General features: G+C 38.3%; 1 protein-coding gene across 1 annotated transcript in view; it reads left to right on the top strand.

Moving 5' to 3' along the window:
* The first annotated feature begins 2906 nt into the window (after positions 1-2906).
* Positions 2907-27408, top strand: part of LOC145257999 (cubilin-like) — a 38205-nt gene continuing 13703 nt past the window's right edge. The window contains exons 1-2 of the mRNA XM_080115727.1: positions 2907-3104; positions 22676-22841. Of these exons, the coding sequence (XP_079971853.1) occupies positions 2988-3104; positions 22676-22841 (283 nt within the window). The 5' untranslated portion in view covers positions 2907-2987. The remainder of the gene's footprint in view (positions 3105-22675; positions 22842-27408) is intronic.

The following is a 27408-nucleotide window of genomic DNA, read 5'->3' as shown; positions in this document are numbered from 1 at the left end:
CGCCTGGAATTCCTAAATTGGTCACCCATCTGGTACTGACCAGGCTCAACTTTGCTTAACTTCGGTAATCAAGCCAGAACCGGTGTGTCAACGTGATTATGCCGTATATAACCATAAATAGTGAGTTCTTTGTTAAACTATAATGAATTGATGAGAAAAATTCACGTGTGTCTGTGTATGTGATGTCTTTGTAATTATTAAATTCTATATGACGAATATTTATCAGTGTAAAACAGGTTGCTTTTTTTTACACAGCCTGGTTTCAGTGACAAGCTTAAACAGGATAATTGAGAGACGATGTAGTAGGCAGGTTGTATGTCAGGTTTATTTTTCTTAGCTAGATGATATGATCTATGGGTCCGTCTCCCTGAATGGGGAAATTCCTCACCTGAGTACCATATCGGGCATCCTATTCAACCTATTATTTTCCAGTCTAGCATAGATTGATTAGTCTTCAGGGTTTTATAAAATATAGGGTCAAAGCAGATTATTCTTGTCTTGAAGGCATTATAAAATATAGGGCCAAAACAGATTGCTGATATCTTGCAAGCATTATAAAGTATAAGACCATGGCAAATTTTTCTTGTCTTTATATAATAAAGTATATATATATATATCACACACATCACACACATATATCACACACCAACACCCTGGACAACCTCATCAGTATGCCTTGTATTTAAGAATTCAGGTGATAAGTCATCTCCCTCTCAGTACAGACCAATAAGTCTCCTGTGTGTCATGAGTAAGTTGTTGGAATCCATATTAAATAAAGAAATAGTCAACCTTTCAACAGAAACAACGTTCTTAGTGACATGCAATATGGTTTCCGCTCTGCAAGATCTACAGCAGATGTGCTAACGGTTATATCACATAGAATTAGTGAATCTCTTGACAAAGGCTTCCTTCCAGGGCAATTGCTTTTGACATATCAAAGGCCTTTGATAAGGTATGGCATAAGGGCCTACTTCACAAGATTTTCAGCTACGGTATTACTGGAAATGTTTTCTCAATCATTAAATCATTTCTCTCTGATAGGTTCATGAGAGTAGTGGTTGATGGGCAGAAATCAGAGGCCAACAATATTAATGCTGGAGTCCCTCAGGGGTCCATCCTGGGCCTAATCTCTCTTCCTGATCTACATCAATCATCTCCCAAAACACATACTTAAATCATTCGTTGACATCTATGCTGATGATACGACCATCTATGGCAATACATCAAAGGCCGTATATGACAAGGTTCTCTCTAATTATCTCTTCTCTGATCTTGAGCACGTGGTACAATGGGGGAGAGGTGGCTGGTCACTTTTAATGCATAAAAAACCAAGCTTCTATCTTTACATCATCAACGCTCTGATCCTCATCTGGCATCAATTGAAATGGATGGCTCTCGTCTTGAAGAGGCTCCATGTTTTGACAAGCTTCTGGGTTTGACCTTTACTCCTAATCTCAAATGGAACACGTACATCAAATCTGTTGCTAGGGACGCTGGGAAAATGGTGGGATCCTTCTACCGCTCCAGAGGATATCTCACTACTGATGCAATTCTCTATCTGTATAAAAGCCAAGTACGTCCAAGGATGGAATACTGCTGCCACATCTGGGCAGGAGCTGCTAAAAATAGCCTATCCTTCCTTGACAGTGTACAAAATAGACTTCGTGATTTAGTGGGGGATGCCCTTTTCTCTTCCCTGCAACCTCTCTCCCACAGAAGAGACGTTGCGAGCCTGTCTTTGTTTTATCGTTATTTCCATGGCAGGTGCTAGTCTGAGCTCCAATCCCTCGTCCCTCCTCGCCAATCCTTCACAAGAAACACCCATCTGGCTGAAACTACTGTCAATAATTTTCCCCACTCTTTATCTGTGCCTAAATCCAAATGTAGATTCCATGAGCAAAGCTTCTATCTTAGAACTGCCTGCCAGTGGAACTCTCTGCCGCTTGCCTGTTTCCCACCTGACTACAACTTGGATGTCTTCAAGTCCAACATAAACAAACTCCTGACAAACCGCCCCCTTAAGTAAGACACTCTATCAAAACCCCCCAATACTAACGATTACTACAATACTCTCTCATTGATTACTGTACACGCAATAACCCTTATCCCTGAGTGGCCTTCGAGCCTTGATAAGTGGTGACCCCCATGTAAAAAAAAACACATCACTCTCTCTCACACACACACACACACATCACAACAATGCAGATTGTTCCTGCTTTGCAAACATAAAATATAGGATCAAAGTAGATTACCTCTATCTTGCAGCATTATAAAGTAAAGGGTCGAAGCGGATTATTATAAGAATAATGGTTCGAATTTAGTTTAACTAACAAAAAATAAAAAACATTTTAAATTAAAATTGTCATATTTTATTCAAGTTCAGTCTGGAGTCACGAGTGGAGACTAACAAAGTTTACACAAACAGGTTCAGACATGAAACCGAGTGTCAATATTGACACTCATTGCTTATTGCTTCTGTCCTATGGGTATTATAAAGAATAGAGTTGGAGAAAATTGTACGTATTATAAAGTATAGGATCAAAGCTGATTGTTCTTATCTTGCAGGCTTAATAAAATATAGGTTCAAAGCAGATTGTTATAAAAATGGTCATAATTTAGTTAGTTAAATTAATAGCAAAAATGTCCTTTATTGAAATCAGTGTCACTTTTTATTCAAGTTCAGTTTTGATCCACAAGTGTGATATATATATATATATATATATATATATATATATATATATATATATATATATATATATATATATATAAAGTTCATACAAACAGGTTCAGACATGAAACATAAAATATAATACTGACCAATCATCTGTAACATCCACCAGCAATACTTTTTTTTAAACATTTTTATGTAAGTTTCTTTTTCTGTATTTTTGAAACGGACTTTTCAATTGAACCATCTTTCAGGGTGCAACAGAAATTACACATCGGCCAGTGGAGAGATATTCAGTCCAGGATGGCCTAACAACTACATGGATCATGCCAAATGCAATATATCAATCAAATCACCCGTGGGAACAAAATTATCTTTGTATTTTAATGAATTTAACGTGGAAGAACATTCCCGTTGCATATTTGATTACTTGCAGGTAAAAATGTTTATTTCTTACATTTTGAGCTGTTGTTTTTTTTTCTATCTCTTCATGGCTTATATATTTTAAATTTTTTAAAGTCAAACTAAAATGACATTAATGAACTCCGGGCAACATCGAGTAAGTACAGCTATCCTGTTTTTTATGTTCTGTTATGTTTGATATTCTACATAAAAATAAAACTAAATGCGAGTAATGTATGTGTGTGTGTGTGTGTGTGTGTGTGTGTGTGTGTGTGTGTGTGTGTGTGTGTGTGTGTGTGTGATAATAATTATTGCAATTATGACAGGAAGACTCGTTTTGATGTTCATAATTAAAAGTGGGAAACGATAAAAAAAAATATGAGGGAGGCCAGCTGACCAGTTTCGCTCTCGCTTTTCGTAAGCTACATCGAGGGATTTTCTTTTTTTTATTAATAAAATCGAGTGAAATAGAAGATGATACGTTTAAAATAAAATAGGAGACGAGGTTAAAAAATAGCGATATAATGTATTAGAAAAAAAACTGAATACACTATATGCCTAAAATAATGATACGCATAATATCATCTAGATGCTGATTACATTCAAACCTAAAAGACATTCTCTCTGTTTTCAGAGTGAAGGCTTCTTCAACCAAACGTGAATAGTCTGCAAGATGTTCAGGTGATAGGTCGAATGAGCATGACTCAGAATGATGAATGAGTCAGTTCGTGGTACATGGTGGGTTTGTAAGCAAATGTTTTTTAAGCATATATATATATATATATATATACATATATATATTTATTTAATTTATTTATACAAACATTGATTGGCTACATAGTTGCATACATGTTTCTTTAATCACCTGTTATTGGGGAGATTACGTCTTCTGGCCAAGAATTACCCTCGAAAACTGAAACTGAAGATACAAAAACATTTCCTTATACCACTTACAAAATTAGAGTCTTGTCATAGAATAGGGTTGAAGTTGGTCTGGGGAAGGATAAGTAAGGCCTCTGATCAATCCATTTATCTCAGGTTTTTATTTTTTCTCATCTAAACTTCGGTAGTGACAATTTTTTTTTATAACCTTAAAATTAAGATTCTACTCGTTGGTGTAGCACTGTAAATTACTTGAAGTCAGACAACATGTCGCCTATAACCAACGGTCAAACTTTAAGAAGTCAGTAATTCAAAACGATCACCCAGTATGGACAAAACGATATTTTCGAATTTTCATACACCCATATTTCGGAAATAAACACACACACAGATACACAGGGGTGGACGCAAACCTTTTGTATATTTCCTTACACGCACACACACAAACATAAAATATAGAAATGTAAAAAAACAAAAAAATAAAAACACAAAAAATATAAAATGCAACAATACAGTATATACATGTATAAAAAAAAAACTGCGTATAGATATGCATATATATATATATATATATATATATATCATCATCACATACACATCCATATTATTTATACTAAACGTAAATACATATCCATACAATATACATATATTTTTATATATCTATACACGTACTCACATCCATACACATATATTTACATATATAACCATATACCTACACGCATAACATATACATAAAAACATATACATATGCATGCATAGCACATTTACTTACACACACTCATATACACGGAGGAAACTATTTCGACAACAGAATATAAATAAAACTATGATTTATTTATCTAGATAATTAAGTCATTTAGCATGAAATTTCTATTAAGTTATTACATATATAGCGGAAAAACACATATCCTCTCACATAAAGTTTCATGTACGCGTTGAGCACAACGTACTCTCCCAATGCAAGAAAGTTACATATAAATCCACATATACACATATGTATACATATAGACATACATATAATACAGATGCATACTAATACACACATAGATATACATATATGCACAAAATATATACATATACACATATATACATATATATATAAACACACATATATATATACATATATACACATACACACCTTCACATACACACATACATATCTACATATACCCACCCATATATATATATATATATATATATATATATATATATATATGTAGAAGACTAGGATATATATATCCTAATCCCGTTACAAAAGAAAATAATGAAACGAATGGAATTGAAGGAAACAAAAACTCAATTGATGGATAAGATAAACGTGTCGTTTATTTACTGTTGAAAGAATGAATATTTTAAATATAACATGTGTTCATGTCCGCGCGGGTGTAACCATCGTTTGTTGCGGGACTGGTGGTGTAGAAAGAAAAGGAAATGTGTGTTCATCTCACTATCGTTTGTTCGCGCGTGGGAAGAGAAGTGAGTAATGTAGTTGAACGAGAAATGGCAGTCCATCGTGTAGACAAAGAAAAGGATAGAGGGTTGACATCAGTTAAACTGTGCGCCATGTTGGAAGTTAGTTACGCGGTGGTGTTCTCCGGGACACGTTGTATATATATAGAGAGAAAGAGTGAGAATGTCAGTCTAGTTCATGGAGAGAGAAACCGTATAAAGTGTACATACGGTCTGTTAGCTTTTTGCCCCACATATTAGCAAGTGGTGTGAGGTACGCGCGTGCACGCGCCTGCCGAAACGGCGGGGGCTGGTGCGCCAACCACTCATCTCGGAAGGCGAGATGGAAAAGGGGAGAAGCTGCTTATTGCTCTTGCTTTCATAGTTGTTTCCTGTGGTCTTTTGCGCATGTGTGGATTTCCTTTGAAAGGGGAATTGACGTCGCCCATGTGTGCGTACGTGTGCGCGTATATGTGCGTATATGTGAGTAGATGTGTGTACGCTAGCGTGTGTGTGTGTGTATATACGTGAATGTGAGTGTATGTACGCAAACGTAAATATATGTACGTGTGTGGATGTGTGCGCGTATGCATATGCAAACTCCTATCCTTACATCATCAACGCTCTGATCCCCATCTGGCATCAATTGTGATGGATGGCTCTCGTCTGGGTGAGGCCCCGTGTTTTGACAAGCTACAGGGTTTGACCTTTACTCCTAATCTCAAATGGAACACGCACATCAAGTCTGTTCCCAAGGTCGCTGGAAAGATGGTGGGATCCTTCTACCGCTCCAGAAGATATCTCACTACTGATGCAATTCTCTATCTATATAAAAGCCAAGTAAATCTAAGGATGGAATACTGTTGCCATATCTGGGCAGGAGCTTTTAAAAACAGCCTATCCTGCCTTGACAGAGTACAAAATAGACTTCGTGGCTTAGTGGGGGATGCCCTTTTCTCTACCCTGCAACCTATCTCCCACAGAAGAGACGTTGCGAGACTATCCTTATTTTATCGTTATTTCCATGGCAGGTGCTCGTCTAAACTCCAATCTCTGGTCTCCCCTCGCCAATCTTTCACGAAAAACAACCGTCTAGCTGAATCCACTGTGAAAAATTTCCCCCACTCTATATCTGTGCCCAAATCAAAACGCGGATTCCATGAACAAAGCTTCTTTCTTAGAACTGCACGCTTGTGGAACTCTGTTCCGTCTGCCTGTTTCCCATCGGACTACAACTTGGATGTCTTCAAGTCCAATGTTAACAAATTCCTAATGAATCGCCCCCTTAAGTAAACACTTCATCAAATCTCCACACTAACGTAATGTACTTGCAATAACCCTTATCCCTGAGTGGCTTCCGGGCCTTGATAAGTGGTGATCACCGTGTAAAAAAAAAGAAGTAATATACCTTGAGATGTGAACGCATGTTTTTGTGTGAGACTAGAAAAGGCTCGCGCATATACGAACATATAAGTAATTATCGTCGACATACACGCAGACTTAACTTTGATTAATCAATATTTAATATAAAAAAATTAGCGTATTTTCAACATTATGATCCACTACTTAAGCCTGTGAGGAAATATTTACTGTTTTATACTAAATATTGATTAATCAACGTTAAGTCTGCATCTATGTCGAAATACGAAAAAGATATATAAAAAAATATACCACTGTGATTATATCAGTACTAATAAACTATTCACTAGAATTTTTTTTAAATATCTAAAAACAAACCTAAAACCTATCGATCATAATCCCATTTACCTTTCGATATACATATATGTACACATAAACACACACGCACATATATATATATATATACATATACCTAGAGATACATGCATACACATATATACGTAAAACCACAGATATATACACAATACACACATAGCACACATATACATACATAGATATATAAGATACGCATATACATATATGTACATACATATACACATAAATATACATATATACAGGTCCAGCCGCGCATCCATACATATAAATATACACCTATATAGACACATACACATAACTATATACTCATACATACATATATGTATCATATAACTACGATTTCGTGCATCTGTAGCCTTGTGATACTATTTCTTCTTTTTAGTCATAGTTAATTTAATACGCTATAAACTTTATATTAATTAATGGTCAAAAATTTATTTAATAAAGTGTGTTCGAACATGTTTTCCCTCACATATACGCACCCATATGTACGCACGCACATACGCACACACACATACACACGCATATACAAATGCTCATACACACACCTACATGTACCCACGCACATACGCACACACGTATATATATTCACGTTCACGTATATACACTCACATTCACGCGCACACACACACACACACGCTAACGTAATACATATACGCACACATACGCGCACATGTGCGTGCACATGGGAAACGTCACTTCCCCTGAAAGGAGTTCTAGACATGCGCAGTCAGAACACTCACCCCGATAAAAAAGTCCACAAGACTATTCAACTTCCTCTTTCTTCTCTTTTGCCTAGTTTTGTCAACCAGGCAAGTTCGGCGTCCATTGCTGTTTGGAGACTTTTCCACGTGGACGACTGCTATCATGAACGCACGGTTTTGCTGAGGCAAACACTCCCTTTCTATTTTCCTTTCTACGTGCGGGACGGCCATTTCTCGTCCTCGGCTTCATCCCTTTCTTTTCCCCGCATGTAGTCGTCAACGCCTGAATGAACACGTGTTACCTAAACCATTTTATTTTCGACAGAAAATAAACGACATGTTTATTTTATCCAGCAATTGAGTTGTGTTTCCTTCATTCCATTCGTTTCATTATTTTATTTTGTAACAGGATTAGGATTTATATGTCCTAGTCCTCTACAAACGATGTTTACCCCGTTATTTTAAAATGAAATGAATGAGTTTGAACGAAACACGCGGTGTAAACTAAATTTGCCCACAGAAATCTACGGCAAAAAAAAATTTTCCCTAAAAAAAGAAAAAACAAACTTGTCGACCACGAGGAGGTACATTTTCAAACCGCGTACAAGAAATTGAAATATAAAAGTTTCACCGAAACAAAAACAACAAAAAAATGGAACTTCAACAGACGGACTCCTACAGGGAAACCATGGCATTAAACATTCCACCCTTCAACCCGACAAATACAAAAATATGGTTCGTCCAATTACAGGCTATATTTGACGCTAAGCGGGTGACATCACAACCAGCGTATTATTGTTACCTAGTAAAAAAAAAATGCTGTTGGAGGTGGTAGAGGAAGTCACTGATTTTCTCGAAATTGTACCTGAGGAAAGACCGTACGACACGCTGAAGCAAGCAATCCTGCAACGAACCGGTGTTTCCAACGAAGCCATGCTTCGTAACTTGTTCACACAAGTTGAGTAAGGAGACCGTACGCCTTCTCAACTACTTCACCACATGAAAGCCTTACTGGGAGACAACAAAATGTCAGACAGCATCAAGAAGAGTCTATGGTTTGGTAAATTACCCTCAAATACCAAGCAAATCCTCGCTCCGATGTCGGAGGAGACGGCAACAGAAAAGCTCGCCGACATAGCCGACAGAATTCACGAAAGTTCCCGGAGCCGACAAGTATACACCCACCAACGGCAACCTGACCAAAACCGAGACGAGGAATTAGCAGAATTAAAGTCTGCCGTTGAAAAGCTTTCGAAGCAGCTAGCCGACGTACTTCAAACGCGTCAACATTATCCCAGAAACTACAATGACACGCGGCGAAGTTACAGGCGAAGAAGTTCAAGCAGGAACCGATCCACGTCACGACATAGACAAGATATTTGTTTCTACCACAAGAGATTCGGCGTCGACGCGAGGAAATGCACTACACCCTGCGCGTTCATAAAAACAGCACAGGGAAACGAATCTTCCAGCCAGTAACGACGACAACTGTAGCTGGGGCACAAAAAAAACGGTCGTCTGTTTTATATCCGTGACAAAATTCACGGATATAACTTTTTAATAGACACCAGAGCGGAAATCAACGTCATACCGACACCGCCTGGCCACCTAACAGGGCCCCAATTTTTCAACCTACAAGCCGCCAACGGTACAAAAATACCCACTTTTGGCGAAAAAACTTTAAATTTAAACTTGGAATACGAATGAATTTTTTAGGGAATTTCACCATAGCCAGCGTGACCACTCCAATTTTGGGGGTAGACTTTTTAGCCCATTTCAACCTGTCTGTCGACATGACTCATCACACATTGACAGACAACGAAACAAAGATTTCGGTGAGAGGAACTACCTCGAAATTTTTAACCACCGGAATCAGCACTGCCCTACCCGAAGATTTACACGTCCGCCGGTTACTCCAAAAATGTTCTCAACTTCCCCAGCCGTTTAAAAACACGGACCCCATCAAACATAGCGCTAAGCACTATATTAAGACAACAGGACCGCCCGTCTATTCAACCCCCAGACGCTTGAAACCGGATAAATACAAATTGGCAAAATCCGAGTTTCAAAACCTACTCCACATGGGAATAATACGGCCCTCGAAAGGTGCTTGGTCATCACCACTCCACATAGTACAGAAAGCTGACAACATCACATGGCGCCCGTGCGGAGATGTTAGAGGCTTAAACACGAAAACCGTTCCAGATAGATATCCTATTCCCCATATCCATGACTTCGCCAATGGACTCCAAGACGCCACAATTTTCTCCAAACTGGACCTCGTTAAGGCATATTTTCAAATTCCAGTCGCGGAAAAAGACATTCATAAAACCGCACTGACCACACCATTTGGCCTTTACGAGTTTTTAAGGATGCCTTTCGGGCTGAGAAACGCCTGTCAAACTTTCCAGCGTTTGATTGACAAAGTTTTCAGAGGTCTGCCGTTCATATTCGCATATGTGGACGACGTTTTAATCGCCAGCAGAAACCTCGAAGAACACCAGCTACACCTGGAACAAACTTTCGAAAGACTGTCACATTTCGGTCTTAAACTAAACACCGATAAATGTGTTTTTGGCCACCAGGAAGTTCAATTTCTCGGTCATTTAATTGACAAGGATGGAATCTCCCCTTTGCCTGAAAAAGTAAGTGCTATTTCGAATTTTCCTCTACCGACATCTGTCAGACAAGTACGCCGTTTTGTAGGCATAATTAACTATTACCGACGCCTTTTGCCTAACTGTTCCCCGTTACTTGCACCTTTAACGGACTTGTTAAAAAAACGAACCAAAAACGAACAGTTAGTTTTGGAAGGACCTGCACTACAGGCCTTCGAACAATCGAAAACTGCTTTGGCAAACTTCACCAAACTTACGTATATCCAAGATAGCGATACAATGGAACTTACACTTACGATGGACGCATCGGAAATAGCAGTAGGAGCTGTCAGTCACCAAATTTCTGACAACAAAATGACCCCTATTTCATTCTTCTCTGCCAAGTTAAACAAAGCGCAGACTAAATATAGCACTTTCTCGAGAGAGTTACTTGCAATTTACCTTGCAATTAAGCACTTTAAACATCGAAGGCAGAAAATTTTCTATTTATACGAATCATAAACCTCTAACATTTGCACTACACACACATGTCGACAAATATGGTCCACGAGAAACTCGACATCCGGACTTTATAGCCCAATATTCTACCGATATACGGTACGTAAAAGGACAGGAAAACATTGTAGCTGACGCTTTATCTCGCGCAACAATTGCTTCTTTAAATTCCACTCCACTAAGTATGGAATTAATAGCACAAGAGTAATTAACCGATACAACGCTCCCAGCCATAATGGAAAAAACTTCACTGAAGCTGAAAGAAAGACCGATACCATTCGGAACAACAACTTTGTATTGCGATGTTTCACAAAAACACCCTCGCCCTTATATTTCACCCAGCCTCAGACGACAAGATTTCCAGCGCTTTCACAATTTATCCCACCCAGGAAAACGTGCCACCGTGAAATTCATAGCGGAACGTTTTGTTTGGCCAAATCTGAATACGGAGATCCGTAGCTGGACCAAAACTTGCATTCCTTGCCAAAAAATAAAATAAAATAAAATAAAAAATAAAAACAACAAAGTTCACAGGCACATAAAATCACCCTCAGGAACTTTCAGTGTACCAGATGCTAGGTTTACTCATGTTCATATCGACTTGGTTTGACCCTTGCCCACTTTAAAAGGACATACCTACATCCTTACTATAGTCGATAGATTCAGCAGATGGCCGACAATGAAAGACATATCAGCCGCAACAATAGCCAGAACGATTTTCCAAGATTGGATAGTGATTTTCGGAGTGCCCTCCGTAATCACAACGGACAGGGGCTCACAGTTATAATCAACTCTTTTCGCTGAATTCAACCATTTGTTGGGAACAAAGCACATTAAGACTACTGCCTACCATCCTTTGCGCAAACGGTATGGTGGAACGATTTCATAGACAATTAAAAGCATCTTTGGCTATGAACGAAAACAAATCGGACTGGTCAGACAATTTGCCACTCATTCTCTTAGCAATTCGCAACACTGTGAAGGAAAATTTGCAGAGCACATCTGCAGAATTTGTTTTCGGATCAGCACTGATTTTACCAGGACAATTCTGCGAAAACAATACAGACATTTCCCCAACGACAACTTTTGTGACAGACTTAAAACATAAAATGTCATCATTAAAGTTTACTCCAACCAAAAAACTAGACACAAACATTTTCGTCCCAAGCGATATTCACACATTTAAATACGTTTTTATCAGGAACGACGCAGTAAAAAAAACACTATGTTCAAATTATTCCGGACCTTATTTAGTTCTCGACAGGAGTAAAAAGTATTTTACGATATTAAAAAGAGAAAAAAAAGACACTATAGCAATAGACAGACTTAAACCTGCATTCATAGACGAACAATTACACGTTTCTCCTAGTCCAATACAAGAACACACACACTCAGAAACGGACATAGAAATTACAAAAAACAACACACTACAAACAACAACAAAAACTGGTCGAAAAGTTCATTGGCCAAAACATTTCAAACAATAAATAAATCATTAAAAAAAAGAAAAGAAAAAAATATACATTAAAAACAAAAACGAAATACGTTTCTCTTGTATATATATATTTTTTTCTTCCCAGGATGGGGAGTCTTGTTCGAACATGTTTTCCCTCACATCTACACACCCACATGTACGCACCACATACGCACACACACATACACACACACGCATATACACATCCTCATACACACACCTACATGTACGCACACACATACGAACACGTGTTACACCTAAACCATTTTATTTTCGACAGAAAATAAACGACATGTTTCTTTTATCCAGCAATTGAGTTTTGTTTCCTTCATTCCATTCGTTTCATTATTTTATTTTGTAACAGGATTAGGATTTATATGTCCTAGTCCTCTACAAGTGCACTCTAACTTCGGCAGTATGGTAACCCCAACAAATAAATACTCTTATATGTAATAATCGATTTCAATAGTTCACATAGATACAGACATACAGACATACAGACATTCAATAGTTCACATAGATATACATACATACATACATACATATATATAGATATAGATATGAACGCATTTTATACATAACTGTTTTACCGACATCTTATACACATACACCTGCATTAAAGTTTACACAATCATATTACGCGCACCCACTCACTTGCTATTTCTCGTAGGTTGTATGCCTTTTCTATATAAAAAAAACTGGTAGTGAATGCCCATTGGAATCCATAGGTCTATCCTCAGATCAAGTAACTACTCCCTCAAAGTTTATACAAATATATAACGATATGTAACAACAAACCCGAACATTTATGCTATATAAACGAAATACAAATGTTTTTATATTATTATTTTACTTACCTTATTCATTTCATAACATCGTATATATATATATATATATATATATATATAAATATATATATATCCACATATACACTACATACATATATACACACACATTATATATATACATATATATATATATATACATACACATATATACACCCATCCACATGTATATATTATTTAGAATTTCGCCTAAATTCCTTCATCATTCGTTTGGTTTAGATATATTTATACAAGCATTTTTTTCAGATTCGTAATATTATACTTCTTGAGAAAATAAAATATTAACAGACGTATGTAATCAATTTGATAGAATCATAATCATGACCTCACTTATCCTTTTTGGGGTAGTAGGATGGGGTTGTTGTTATTGTAGCAGTACAGATCTTCATATCTTAGAGTTCTTTAAGCGCATGTATTTTGAAATGTTTGCAGGATATAGCAGTTTCTTGTTTGATAGTTAATAGTTTCTCCCTGTCCTTAAACCTAGTTATCTAAAGTTTTTTTCTGATAGGCATAACTGACATGGCTAGTCTAATGAGGGGCAAGTGTGTGTGTGTGTGTGTGTGTGTGTGATATATGTGTATGTGTATGTGTGATATATATGTGATATATATATATATATATATATATATGTGTGTGTATGTGTGATATATGTATGTGTATGAGTGATATATATACATGTGTATATGTATGTGATATATATATGTGATTGTGTATGTGTGATATATATGTGTATGTATGATATATCTATATGTGTATGTGTGGTATATATGTATATGTGTATGTGTGATATATATATATGTATGTGTACGTGTGATATATATATATATGTATGTGTGATATATATATATATATGTATGTGATATATATATGTATGTGTATATGTCATGTGTGTGTGATATATATATGTGTATGTGATATATGTGTGATATATATATGTGTGTATGTGTGATATATATGTGTGTGTATGTGATATATATATGTGTGTGTGTGTGTGTATATGTGATATATATGCGTGTGTGTATGTGTGATATATATATATATATATGTGTGAATGTGTGATATATATATGTGTGTGTTTGTGTGATGTGTATGTGTATGTGTATGTGTGATATATATATGTATGTGTGTGTATGTGTGATATATACGTATGTGTATGTGATATATCTATGTGTGTATGTGTGATATATATATATGTGTGTGTATGTGTTATATATATTATATGTGTGTATGTGTGATATATATATATGTTTATGTGTGATAAATATGTGTGTATATGTGATATATGTATATATATATGTGTGTGTGTATGTGATATGTGTGATAAATGTGTCTGTGTATGTGTGATATAAATATATGTGTGTGTATGTGATATATATATATGTGTGTGTATGTGTTATATATATTATATATGTGTATGTGTGATATATATATATGTTTATGTGTGATAAATATGTGTGTATATGTGATATATGTATATATATATGTGTGTGTGTGTATGTGATATGTGTGATATATGTGTGTGTGTATGTGTGATATAAATATATGTGTGTGTATGTGACATATATATACGTATGTATGTGTATGTGATATATATATATATGTGTGTGTGTGTGTGTGTGTGTGGACGTCAATGTCTGCATAACCTCAGTAACAATAGATCTGACAATCCATACTTGATTCCAACTTGCAATTTCATTCTTTTTACCATTACAACATGTTCTTTATACTATAAATATGTAATCTACCCCATTTAAAAAATAATCATAAAGAACATTATTAAAATAGAGACTATTTTAAATAATTACCAAAAATGTTCAAAATGTAAGGGAGATAATCCCTCTTCATGTTTAAATGTTAAGCAAAATATCAGTTATCTCCCTTACATTTTGAGTTTTATTTCTATCTCTTCAATATGGCTTGCATGTTTTAATTTTTTTAATTTAAGCTAAAATTATGTTAATTAATCTCGGGCAACACTGAATATGTACAGCTAGTCTGTTTTTTTTTGTGTGTTCTAAGAGAATTTACATTAAAACTAAAACTGTGTATATATATATATATATATATATATATATATATATATATATATGTGTGTGTGTGTGTGTGTGTGTGTGCGTGTGTGTGTTTGTGTGTGCGTGTGTGTGTTTGTGTGTGTGTGTCTGTCTGTCTGTCTGTATGTATGTGTGTGGGGGGGTAAACTTTCTGAGTCTCGAATCACTAAATGTTCCTATCAGAAATCTATGGGGGCCAAGCCTCTTTTCAAACTTCATGTATTCAGTGACAAAGTGCACTCCGGACACCGATGCCCAGCCATTGTTGATCGCTGGCAAAAATGCATCAAGAATGGTGGTGACTATGTAGAAAAATAAATTCTGGAGCACAAAAAAAGTTGCTCATTGATATGGTACCTCTCCCGTTTTTATATCTCTTTAATATTTTTGAGTAATAAAATTGAAGTTTTATGTTTGGAACAACACTCATTGTCTTTGTATGCACATATGTAGCCAACAAATAAATAATGTTACTAAATAAATATATAGCTCTACTACTATTGAGCACGATTATATAAACACAATAAGGATTCATAAGGTTAGTTGGCCAACTTTATAAAGACACCCTTGTATAAAAACTTGCATCCCGGATGCACATGCACAGCCATTGCTACTCGCTGGCAAAATGCATTGACAATTGTGCTGCCTGCTGCCTATATAGAAAAACAAATTATGAATCACAAAAGATCGCTCGTTTATATGTAGGCACCGCCAAAACTGGGGGGGGGGCAGGAAAGTACTTTTTGACGGACCGTCTTTTTAAAAATCCACCAAAAATCAGGTAATTATCCATCAATACGAATTTTTCAGCGATTATTAAGAAAAGAATGAACTTTATAACAGTGTACTTATTTTTCATAAACGATATTTATATATATATATATATATATATATATTTTTGCTTACAACCCCCCTTGTTTTGAGGGGGTACAAATATGCTTAAAATAATCATCTGAAACTGAACACAACATAGTGTGTTTTTGTAAGGGACAGAATTATAGATTAAAAAAAAATTGTTTGCATACCTTATTTTGACGTCTGAATATCAGAACTTCGATTGTGTTCAATTATCCTGCTTTTGAGTTTTGAAGTGTGAAATTCGGTTAATATGTTAAGTAAAATAATTAATTTAAGTTAAGCAAAACAAAAAAAAATGTTTTTAATATTTATACGTAAAAAGCCATTTTAAAATCTTTGATAAATAAATCAACAATTTTTTTCTAGCGAGCCGAATAATGCATGACCATTATTAAACTGGGCATGCTTTGAAGAATCGATACAAAAAAAAATTCGATAAATATTGTGCCGTTTGTGTTAAAAATAGCATCATTTTTTCGATCCCGTTTGAAAATGTTTGCCGCCTTTCGACTACGGTGAACCAAACGCGCCGAAATAATTTTTTTTATTCTGCTTTAAATTGCTCCCCATTTTGGGGAGCCTGGCCCCGACACGCAAACACATTAAAAACAAAACTGGTACTGGCCAGCCTCAGCGTTAATAATACATTGAAATTTTCGTTACTGAAAAATAAGGGTTTTTTTTGCCTGTTTGGTCTTCCATAGTTCGCTTTTTATCAAATGCAAACGTAAACAGTGTCGATTTAGACTCTAGATCGACGCGAAGTAACTGGTTGCCTATATGAATAAGTGGAATTATTTGAAATCCAGGTACTTATATTATTATATTTTTGCATATTCTCTTAGAAAACCATCCTAAATCTTAGTTAGACAACAAATAAATAAATTAATTATTTCAAACACCTGTTTTTTTGTTTTTTTTTAAATATGTACGTTTTTTGTGCAAGACAAAAAATGTCAATTGTTAACTTTTTGGGAAAATTTAACATTTAAAATTTAATTAAAAATAGTAGAAAAAGTTTTACATTATTCTGTTTTTTATATGATTAAATTCAGGGTTTTATCTTTCTGGAAAAAAAGTTACTCAGAAGTAATGGATTTTAATAAATGTAATTTCGTTTTAAAAAACAACAACTTGATTTTTCGGCCATTTTTGGCGGTGCCTGTTTATATGGTACCACTCCCGTCTTCCTAACTCTTTAACTTTTTTAGTTAAAAAAGTATGAGGTCTTACTTTTGGAATAGCGCTTGTATGACAAAGCGTGGCACTCGTTCATCACTGGCTAAAGTGTATTAAAGGTATTACTTAACCAGATTTTTAACCGAGTTAAAAATAACCAGACTTTTCAATTTGATAAAAGTTCCATTATAGCATATTTATTATGGGGTGAAGCTGGAATGGTCGAATATTCTGGCTTGAGATAGATAATTCAATGTTGAATTTCAAAGAAAGAAATAAAAATACAGAACTCACCAAGATCTGGACTATACAGTAGTTTCTGGTAAGGCCTCTCGATGCCATACTAGTGGGTAATTGTTACGGCTTTACCTTATGTACTACAAAAAAAATCTTCTCTTTTTCTCTTTTACTTTCCCTCTCTGTTCTGCTCCAACCAAGTCTACCGACCTGCTCCACAAATCCCAAAACCCCAACATGACAAATCTCAAAAAAAAAAAAAACACGAATAAACCTAGAACCCCATCCTCCAACGTAGACCCCTACTACCAGGTCTCCTTCTCCAAAACCAGGGGTCTACATTCCAACCTTCCAGAGGTTGAAACACAATTACAGGAGACGAAACCGGACATATTCTTTCTAAGTGAAGCTGGCATAGGGCCAACCACTTCCCTAGACGAATTCATAATTAAAGGATACTCTAACTTAACATCTAAATCTGACCCCCAAGATCGCCATGGGCATGGAATATGTGCCTACATCAAAGATGGCTTTCCATGTGGCAGGGATATCTCCAGAGAAGACCCTAATTTACCTGTGCTTCCGGGGTTTTTTTTTACACAGTGATCACCACTTATCAAGGCCCGGAAGCCACTCAGGGATAAGAGTTATTGCAAGTACATTACGTTAGTGTGGAGATTTGACGAAGTGTTTTACTTAAGGAGGCGATTCATTAGGAATCTGTTAACATTGGACTTGAAGACATCCAAGTTGTAGTCCGGTGGGAAACAAGCAGACGGAACAGAGTTCCACAGGCGTGCAGTTCTAAGAAAGAAGCTTTGTTCATGGAATCCGCGTTTTGATTTAGGCACAGATATAGAGTGGGGGAAATTTTTCACAGTGGATTCAGCTAGACGGTTGTTTTTCGTGAAAGATTGGCGAGGGGGGACCAGAGATTGGAGTTCAGACGAGCACCTGCCATGGAAATAACGAAAAAACAAGGATAGGCTCGCAACGTCTCTTCTGTGGTAGAAAGGTTGCAGGATAGAGAAAAGGGCATCCCCCACTAAGCCACGAAGTCTATTTTGTACTCTGTCAAGGCAGGATAGGCTGTTTTTAGCAGCTCTTGCACAGATATGGCAACAGTATTCCATCCTTGAACGTACTTGGCTTTTATATAGATAGAGAATTGCATCAGTAGTGAGATATCTTCTGGAGCGGAAGAAGGATCCCACCATCTTTCCAGCGACCTTGGCAACAAACTTGATGTACGTGTTCCATTTCAGATCACGAGTAAAGGTAAAACCCAGAAGCTTGTCAAAACACGGGGCCTCACCCAGACGAGAGCCATCCATCACAATTGATGCCAGATGGGGATCAGAGCGTTGATGATGTAAGGATAGGAGTTTGGTTTTGGATGCATTAAAGGTAACCAGCAACATCTTCCCCCACTGAACCACTAGCTTACACCACTGCATTTGTATTTGCCCTCTATCGCCCCCACAACAGTGGGGTTACTATCTTTAAGAGCATATCTGAGAAAGTTGACCACATCCTGTCTGCTCATCCTTCGGCTAACATTCACATTGACGGTGACTTCAATGTCCATAATTTGGAATGGCTGACCCACTCAAATATACCTGATGACGGGGGAAGGTTCTGTCATGATTTTGCCACTGCCTATGACCTCACTCAGATTGTTCATGACCCCACCCGTGTGCCCGATACTACCGGTCAGTATGCAAGCCTTCTAGACCTTTTTCTTTCAACTTCCCCTGAACTATGTTCATGTTCCGTTCTACCTCTTCTGGGATCCTCCGACCACTCTGTTGTAGCAGTTAAGATAAAAATGAAATGTAAAGTCTTCAGACGTACCTCTCCACCGTACTGTATATCGATACTCTATGGCTGACTGGGATAGTTTCCGTACATTCATATCTGACCTACCTCTGCAGTCCATGTTTAAAAAGGATGTGTCCTCTATAGTATCAGACCTAACCGAATGGTTAATTGTAGGCATAGACCGATTCATATCATCCAAAAAATTCCAACAAAAACCTAAGAGCCAGCCATGGTCCTCCCCTGAATGTGGTGCTGCCATAACGCAAAGAAATCACTTTTTCCATAGCTACCAACATAATAGATGTACTGAGACTAAAGTTGCTTTCAGGACTGCCAGCAACCACTGTAAAAGAGTAATAAAAAATGCAAGAGAGCTATATGCTCAGTCCGTTAAATCCAAAGTAGCTGAGAAGCGGCTTGGTTCCCACCAGTTCTGGCAAATAGCAAACAGGATCTTGAACAGAAGCATGCATTCTATCCCAACTATCATCAATGGACCTGATGTCATCTCCTCAGCATCAGACAAGGCCTGACTATTTGCCAAGAACATTACAGCTAATTCTACCCTATGCGACAAAGGCCATGAATTCCTCATATTTCCTTCTATAACATACAACATGCTATGTAACATACAAATATCTGTGCATGAGGTCGCAAAGCTAATCAAGAACCTTGATTTCAGTAAAGCAACTGGCCCTGACGGCATTGCAGTTATAGTGCTGAAAAAGCTCCAACCAGAACTTGCCCCCATACTTACAAAACTGTTTAAGCATTGCCTTAAGGAGAAGTGCTTTCCAACACTCAAGAAAACCTCATCAGTATGCCCTGTATTTAAGAATTCAGGTGAAAAGTCATCTCCCTTTCAGCACAGACCAATAAGTATCATGTGTGTCATGAGAAAGTTGTTGGAATCCATATTAAATAAAGAAGTAGTCAACCACCTCAACAGAAACAACGTTCTTAGTGACATCAATATGGTTTCTGCTCTGCAAGATCTATAGCAGATATGCTAACGGTTATATCTCATAAGATTAGTGAATCTCTTGAATAAGGCTTCCTTTCTAGGGCAATTGCTCTTGACATATCGAAGGCCTTCGATAAGGTATGGCATAAGGACCTACTTCACAAGATTTCCAGCTAGGGTATTACTGGAAATGTGTTCTCAATTATTAAATCATTTCTCTCCGATAGGTTCATGAGAGTAGTGGTTGATGGGCAAAAATCAGAGGCCCACAATATTAATGCTGGAGTCCCTCAGGGGTCCATCCTTGAAATCACCCCTTCTCAGGTGCATGCCATCATAAAAAATCTTGACACTTCAAAAAGATGTGGACCGTATCTCATCCCGGCTGTGCTATTAAAAAAGTGCTTTGCCGAAGTAGCTCCGCTTCTCTGCAAACTTTACAACATATGCCTTAATGAATCTTGCTTTCCTGCCTACTGGAGAACTGCATATGGGGTACCAGTTTTCAAGAATTCTGACGAAAGAACTGACCCAGTAAATTATCGCCCCATTAGCCTCCTCCCACTTTTAGCCAAAATATTTGAGTCCATAATTAACCAAGCTCTAATCCATCACCTTACAGATGCTAAACTTCTGACCGACCAACAATTTAGATTTAGGCAAATCCATTCCATGGCAAACATCCTAACTGTAATCTCTGAGCATATATATCATTCACTTGACAAAGCAGGGGAGGGTAGAGCGATAGCTCTAGATATATCTAACGCTTTTGACAGGGTAGGGCATGAAGGTCTTCTCGGGAAAATCAGATCATACTGTATCATTGGAAGAATACTTAATATAATTAAATCCTTCTTAGATAAGAGAAAAATCCAGGTTGTTGTCGATGGTCATACATCTAAACAATATGATATAAATGTGTGTGTGCCCCAGGGGTCTATTCTTGGACCTCTATTATTCCTGATATTCAAAAATATCCTCCCTGACAAAACTGTCTGTGAGATGGGTATATATGCTGATGACACCACACTCTATAACGACACAACAGGAAAACAAATGAACACATATCTAGAGAAATGACAGAAACACTAGAGGACAACCTCCGATCTGTAGTGGAATTGGGACAAAAATGGATCATCACATTCAATGTTGCCAAGACTAAACTTGTGTCCTTCAATAACTACAAGAAACCTTCTCTACCACAAATAGCAATGGCCAAAGACTCTTTATCTGAAAGTACATCTTTTAAACTCCTCGGTCTAACGTTCACGGGAAACATGAGTTGGAACAATTACATTGAGAGCATTGCCAGGACCGCTGCAAAAAAGGTAGGCTCTCTCTACCGTGCTAGAAAGCTACTAACGCCCGAAAGTATCCTGTACCTCTATAAGGCCACCATTCGCCCATGTATGGAGTATTGTTGTCATATTTGGGCTGGTGCATCTACTTCTAGTCTCTCACTCCTAGACAAGGTTCAAAAGAGGGTCGGCAAAGAGGGACAAGGTAACTACAGCATTACAGTCGGCTCTTTCGAACATGTTTACCATGTCCAAAACACTAGCTTCTGTTATAAGTGCAAGTCATTCGTGGTTCCGATGGATCCCATAAAAGTGGGGCCCAAAATCAGTTCAGCATCCTGCTTCACTGTCCTGGGCCAGGTTTGAGTTGAATAACGCACTGTATCTTCTAGCCTGCTAGCAGTAGACTTTAGAGATAAAGTCATCTGGGTGTAGCCAAATTAACGAAAGAGTCATGCAAGGAGAAATTTTTAGAGGGAGTGGATCCTGCAGCAAGCACAAACTATACTGTTGTAGATAAACTGTTGCCAGCAGACATGGAGGATGCAGTATAGACAGTGATGATCAAAATTTGTTTCTTTCCGATTATTGTGTTTTATTTTTATACATTGAAAGCTATTATTTAAATAGAAACATTTTGAATGACACCTAGAGGTTGGGGGTGACCTCAGGAAAACAGAATTTAGCAAAATCACATTATTCTAACAGATTATTGTACGTTGCTCTATTTTGTTTGTGTCTGATCGATTTTGTTGTATTGTCATGTAATGAAAGCTGTTATTAAATAGAAAAATTTTGCATGGCACCTAGAGGTTAGGAGTGACCTCAGGAAAATGGAATTTGGCAAAATGATGTTATTCTAATACAGATTATCATGGATTGCTCTGCTTTGTTCCTATCCGACTTTGTTGTATATTTAATGTTGTATCACGACCATTTTTTTTTCTCAAGTGGAACCTTCAAAACCTTATTTTGTCATTTTTCTGATTTCAGGTGAAGTATTTTACCAATTCGACAACTCTTCAAACTATGAAACTTTGTCACAGTATGTTGCCAAATCCGATATTTGCTTGGAATAACACAATTGACCTCTACTTCAAATCCGATTCTGTTTATACGAGGGATGGTTACCATCTGATCTACACTTCAACAACGCAAGGTAAAATAAGTTTTTTTATGCATCGTTGTGTTTGTGAGCGTTTCTGTCTAATGATTGGCCGGCATTTCCATCGATGCATCAGGTGCGAGATCAGACTAACATTTTCGTTCATCAGTCTGTAAGTCTCAAGCTTGAATTAGCATATTTTGTTCATCAATCTGCAGCATGAGTTCAAGCTGCCATTTTTGTCCATCAGTCTGCAAGGCATAAATGGGAGCAAGCATCTCCGTCAGTCGGTTAGTGAGGTGCAAAGTCTGGTCTGCCACAACCTCTGTAAAGCTGGCATGTTCACTGAAAAATGATGCCATGCATGTAGTAAGCAAACAAGATCTGTCGATAATAAATGAAAGGTTTTAAAAAAGAATTAGAAAATTTTTAAAAATGCATTTAAAAAAAGAAAAATAGGGAACACGATTTATCCTGAAACTGAACCTTATTCAATATTAATTAAAAAAAAAAAAAAAAAAAGAACAAGAATTAATTTTAAAATAAAAGTAAATAAACATTATGTGGGGTATAAGTGGAAGGGGGGAGGAAGGTACTGTTAAAGGCTAGGTTATGGTTAGAAACAACAACAACAAAAAAACAAAATAAGTAATATACGATGTACCGGGCATATATGCATCGCTCTTTGGGAAAAAAGAAGGAAAGGATGACTAGCTCATTTATCAAGGGCATCTTGGGAAGGCAGGGCATGATGGGAGAAGCTTTTTTTCTCTTGTCTCTTCCTTTTTTTTCTTTTTTTTTTTTTTTTTTTTGATAGGGGGATATAAAAGCTGGGGAAAATTCCCTGGAACTCAGAAAAAGAAAAGAGTCGTGAACATCTTCTCTTGAAAAGTATGTCGTGTTGCTGACGTTCACATTGTGAGGCGAGAGGCCAGGTGTGGTCGGTTAGAAAAGAAGAGAGCAGAAACGTGCTGTTGTCGAGTGAGTGACTCACTCCTTCCCAAACCCCAGAACCGAATCCTGATTGTAACCTTAGAAGCTATTTCGGCCTGTCAAGCAGATTAACATGGCTGACTGGAAACTAAACACTCAGATGTTGAGACCCTTCACTGGGGAGGGTGACCTAATTAAATGGCTGGAAAAATTAAAGATGCTGGCAAGGTTGCAAAAAGTCGAAGGTGTGGTCACCCTGCTGCCGTTATACTTAGAGAGGGAAGCCCTCACAATTTACCACGATGCACGATGAAGATAAGGGAGACCTTGCCTCAGTTGAGCAAAGACTGAAATTGGTTTTCGCTGAGAGTCCATTTGAAGCACTCGGCAAGCTTGCAACTTTGAGGTGGACTGGCGAGTCTGTTGACGTCTTTGCTGCAGAGATCAGTAGACTGGCAGGATTGGTTGATTACGTGGGAAGGAGCCTGGATATGACGGTAAAGCTATACCTAGTGAACGGCTTCCCAGAAGAAATCTCCGCAAACATGCAGAGAATCACTGAGATCAATACCATGGAAGTGGACGATCTCTTGGTCCACACCAGAGTCCTAGTCAAGAATGTCAAGGGCCCAATCGTCGCTGCAGCTGTGAGTAGAAATACGTGCACGAGGCCCCACTTGAATGATGAGAGACAGGCGGCGAAGTGACAGGAGGGGAGACCTGCCATCAAGTGCTTCCGGTGCCAGGATCCTCACCTGCTCAAGGACTGCTAAGAGCCAAGACCGAGGGTCACCTACCAATGTGGACGAGTGGGGCACATTAACCACTATTGCGTCGCTTCACAGGATCAGGCAAAGGAGTGAAGGAGAGTCATTGCGCCAGTGGTTCCCCCTTCTATGTGGAAATGGCGCACAACGAAATGTTGCCTCAGTTACCGGTAGTAGTCAATGGGAAGAGAGCCATGGTCCTTGTTGACACAGACTGCACCACAACGTTGGTAGTGGAGAATGTCGCTAGGTCATGGAGCGGAGCCAGGAGTATTAAGTCCGTGGATGGCAGGGAGGTGAAATGCATAGGAGAGACAACAGCAGAAGTACTGGTGCAAGGTGTGCCCATTGGACTGCGAGCACTGGTGTTGAATCGTCTGGTCAGTGATGTTGATGTGGTTTTAGGTGTAAGTGCGATCATCAAACTGGGGGGGCGCTATTTTGAGAGGGGGACAAGTAACTTTCAAACGGTTCGGCGCAGTAGGGATGGCAGGAGTGGAAGGTGAATGAAACATTAGAACGCAAAACCCGGAGGCTGCATTGAGGATGAGGATTCCTGGCGAGAGGTGGACAGTGGAATAGAAATGCATCTCCAGAACTACGAAACAAAGTAAGCTGCTATGAGAAAACACTGCGAGGAGAAATAAGAAAAGGATTCGAGGAAGAAGTGGAGAGGTGGATAGAAGAGGGAATTCTGAAACCGTCGACAGGGGAAGAAAAAGGAGTGCTACCATTACTGGCAGTTGTTCAACCCACCAAGAACAAAGTTTGACCGGTACTAGATTTCAGAGAATTAAACAGACACGTAGCCTGCCACACTGGAGGAGCTTAAACAGGAATATATAGACAAAGATGCTTCACTCCAATGGCTCAAGAGCGGGAGACTTCCATTTTATGAGGAAAGACTCATTGTAGCCAGTCAAGATCAGGGCTTACTCACAAATGGATTAAAAAAATGGCGGGCCTACAAGCAAATGGTCAATACCGGTTTTGCCACTCAGCAATTGAGAGCCCAAGCCATCTAATGTCTGTATGCCAATCTTATTGGCAGATGGCCTTTACACTGCCTGTCACAACAAAGTATGTAAGTACCTCCATTGGAATATCTGTGGAGAGATGCAACTTGACAGAGCAACGAACATCTGGGAACATGAACCACCACCGATAACATCAAACGGAAAAGTGATCGTGTTTTATGACAAAGACATACAGGTGGGCAGATACATAAAAGACAAAGCTAGCAAACCAGATATTGTAATATGGAACAAGTCCGAAAGAACTGCGCTCATTATCGATGTCACAGTCCCAAATGATTTTTGCCTTAATAGAGCTGAACGGGAAAAGATAACAAAATATCAGGACCTAAAAAATAATCTAAAAACAACATGGTCTCTGAAAGAAATAAACATTATACCAGTTGTGATACGAGCAACTGGTTTAATAGAAAAGAACCTTCAGAAATACTTAGAAGCAATCCCTGGAAGACCAAGCTGTAACGAGATACAAATAGCAGCCATAAAGGGAACAGCATCTATTCTTAAAAGAGCTCTCGGATATAAATTTAACTTATAACAGAATCAAGTGTTAACTCCAGGAGGGAGCCCCTTGATATCTTAAAACTTACTGAAGTTAAATAAAAAAAAAGGGGGGGATTGACGTATGTGAAAAGGTTATGAGGAAATGGAGGAGGATGGAGCGGGCCACTAAGATTGTCGACCTGAAGTCGGCTTATCTCCAGATCTATATAGATGAAAATCTCTGGCAACATCAATTGGTCCGGTACAAGGGGAAGATGTATTGCCTGATGAGGTTAAGCTTTGGACTGAGCTTATGACTGCCGTGCTGAAGACGGTGCTGAGTAAAGACTGTACAGTGGACAAGGCCACTAGTTCGTACATTGACGACATTCTTGTGGAGGAAGCAGAGGTGACAGCAGAGAAAGCGAGAGGCCATGTCGAGAGATATGGGTTGACTGCAAAACCGGCAGAGTCCCTGGATGGAGAAGCGGTATTGGGGTTGAAACTATGCCGAGATGACAAAGGGAGCCTTGTCTTTAGATAACTGAATGTGATACCCGAAGTCGGAACTGACCTGACAAAATGAGAACTCTTCTCGGTCTGCGGGAGACTGGTGGGACACTATCCAATCGCCGGCTGGCTCAGGATAGCATGCAGTTTTATTAAATGACAAACGGGCACTGATGGCTGGGAGGGCCGTGTGACGAAGGAGGTCATGACCATGTTACAAATAATCATCATGAGAGTGATGAAAGAAGACCCAATGAAGAGGGAATGGTACGTCAGCGGTGAAGACGCAGGGGTGATTTGGTGCGATGTCAGCAGCCTGGCATTGGGCGTCGTATTAGAGATGGGAGGTGTAACTCTGGAAGAAGCGGTGTGGCTAAGAAAGAAAAACGACTATTCTCATATCAACGTAGCCGAACTGGAGGCCGCTATGAAAGGAATCAATCTGGCCCTAAAGTAGGGATTGAAAATAATTGAAAACAAATCCGATTCAGCAACAGTAGTTTCATGGATAAGGTCGGCACCGTCGGCAGTGACTGGCGATAAGAGAGTTAGGACCAGAGGTGCTGCAGAAATGCTAATCAAGGGCAGGCTCAAAGAACTCGCAGATTTGATAGCAGAATTCCAGTTGAGGGTATCTGTATTGCTGGTCCCATTGGTAAAGCATAAGGCGGATTCAATGACACGGGTAAAGAAGGCCTGGCTGCAAGAGAGAAAGGAGGTTTCCTCGGTATGCTGTGCAGGAGAGGAAGTTAAAAAGTTACATGAAATGCACCACTTTGGTCGAGTACGGACGTTATTCCTGACAAGAGAGTTTTACCTGGAAACCACCAAGGAGGAGGCCAGGGAGGTAGTGGAACACAGTGCCAATCGATAGACCCCGGACCATCCAGACAC

This window comes from Euprymna scolopes, chromosome 33, assembly GCF_053919585.1.
Source record: "Euprymna scolopes isolate OS-2025 chromosome 33, ASM5391958v1, whole genome shotgun sequence".
Taxonomy (NCBI): Eukaryota; Metazoa; Mollusca; class Cephalopoda; order Sepiida; family Sepiolidae; genus Euprymna; species Euprymna scolopes.
This window is presented reverse-complemented; position numbering and strand designations above follow the sequence as displayed.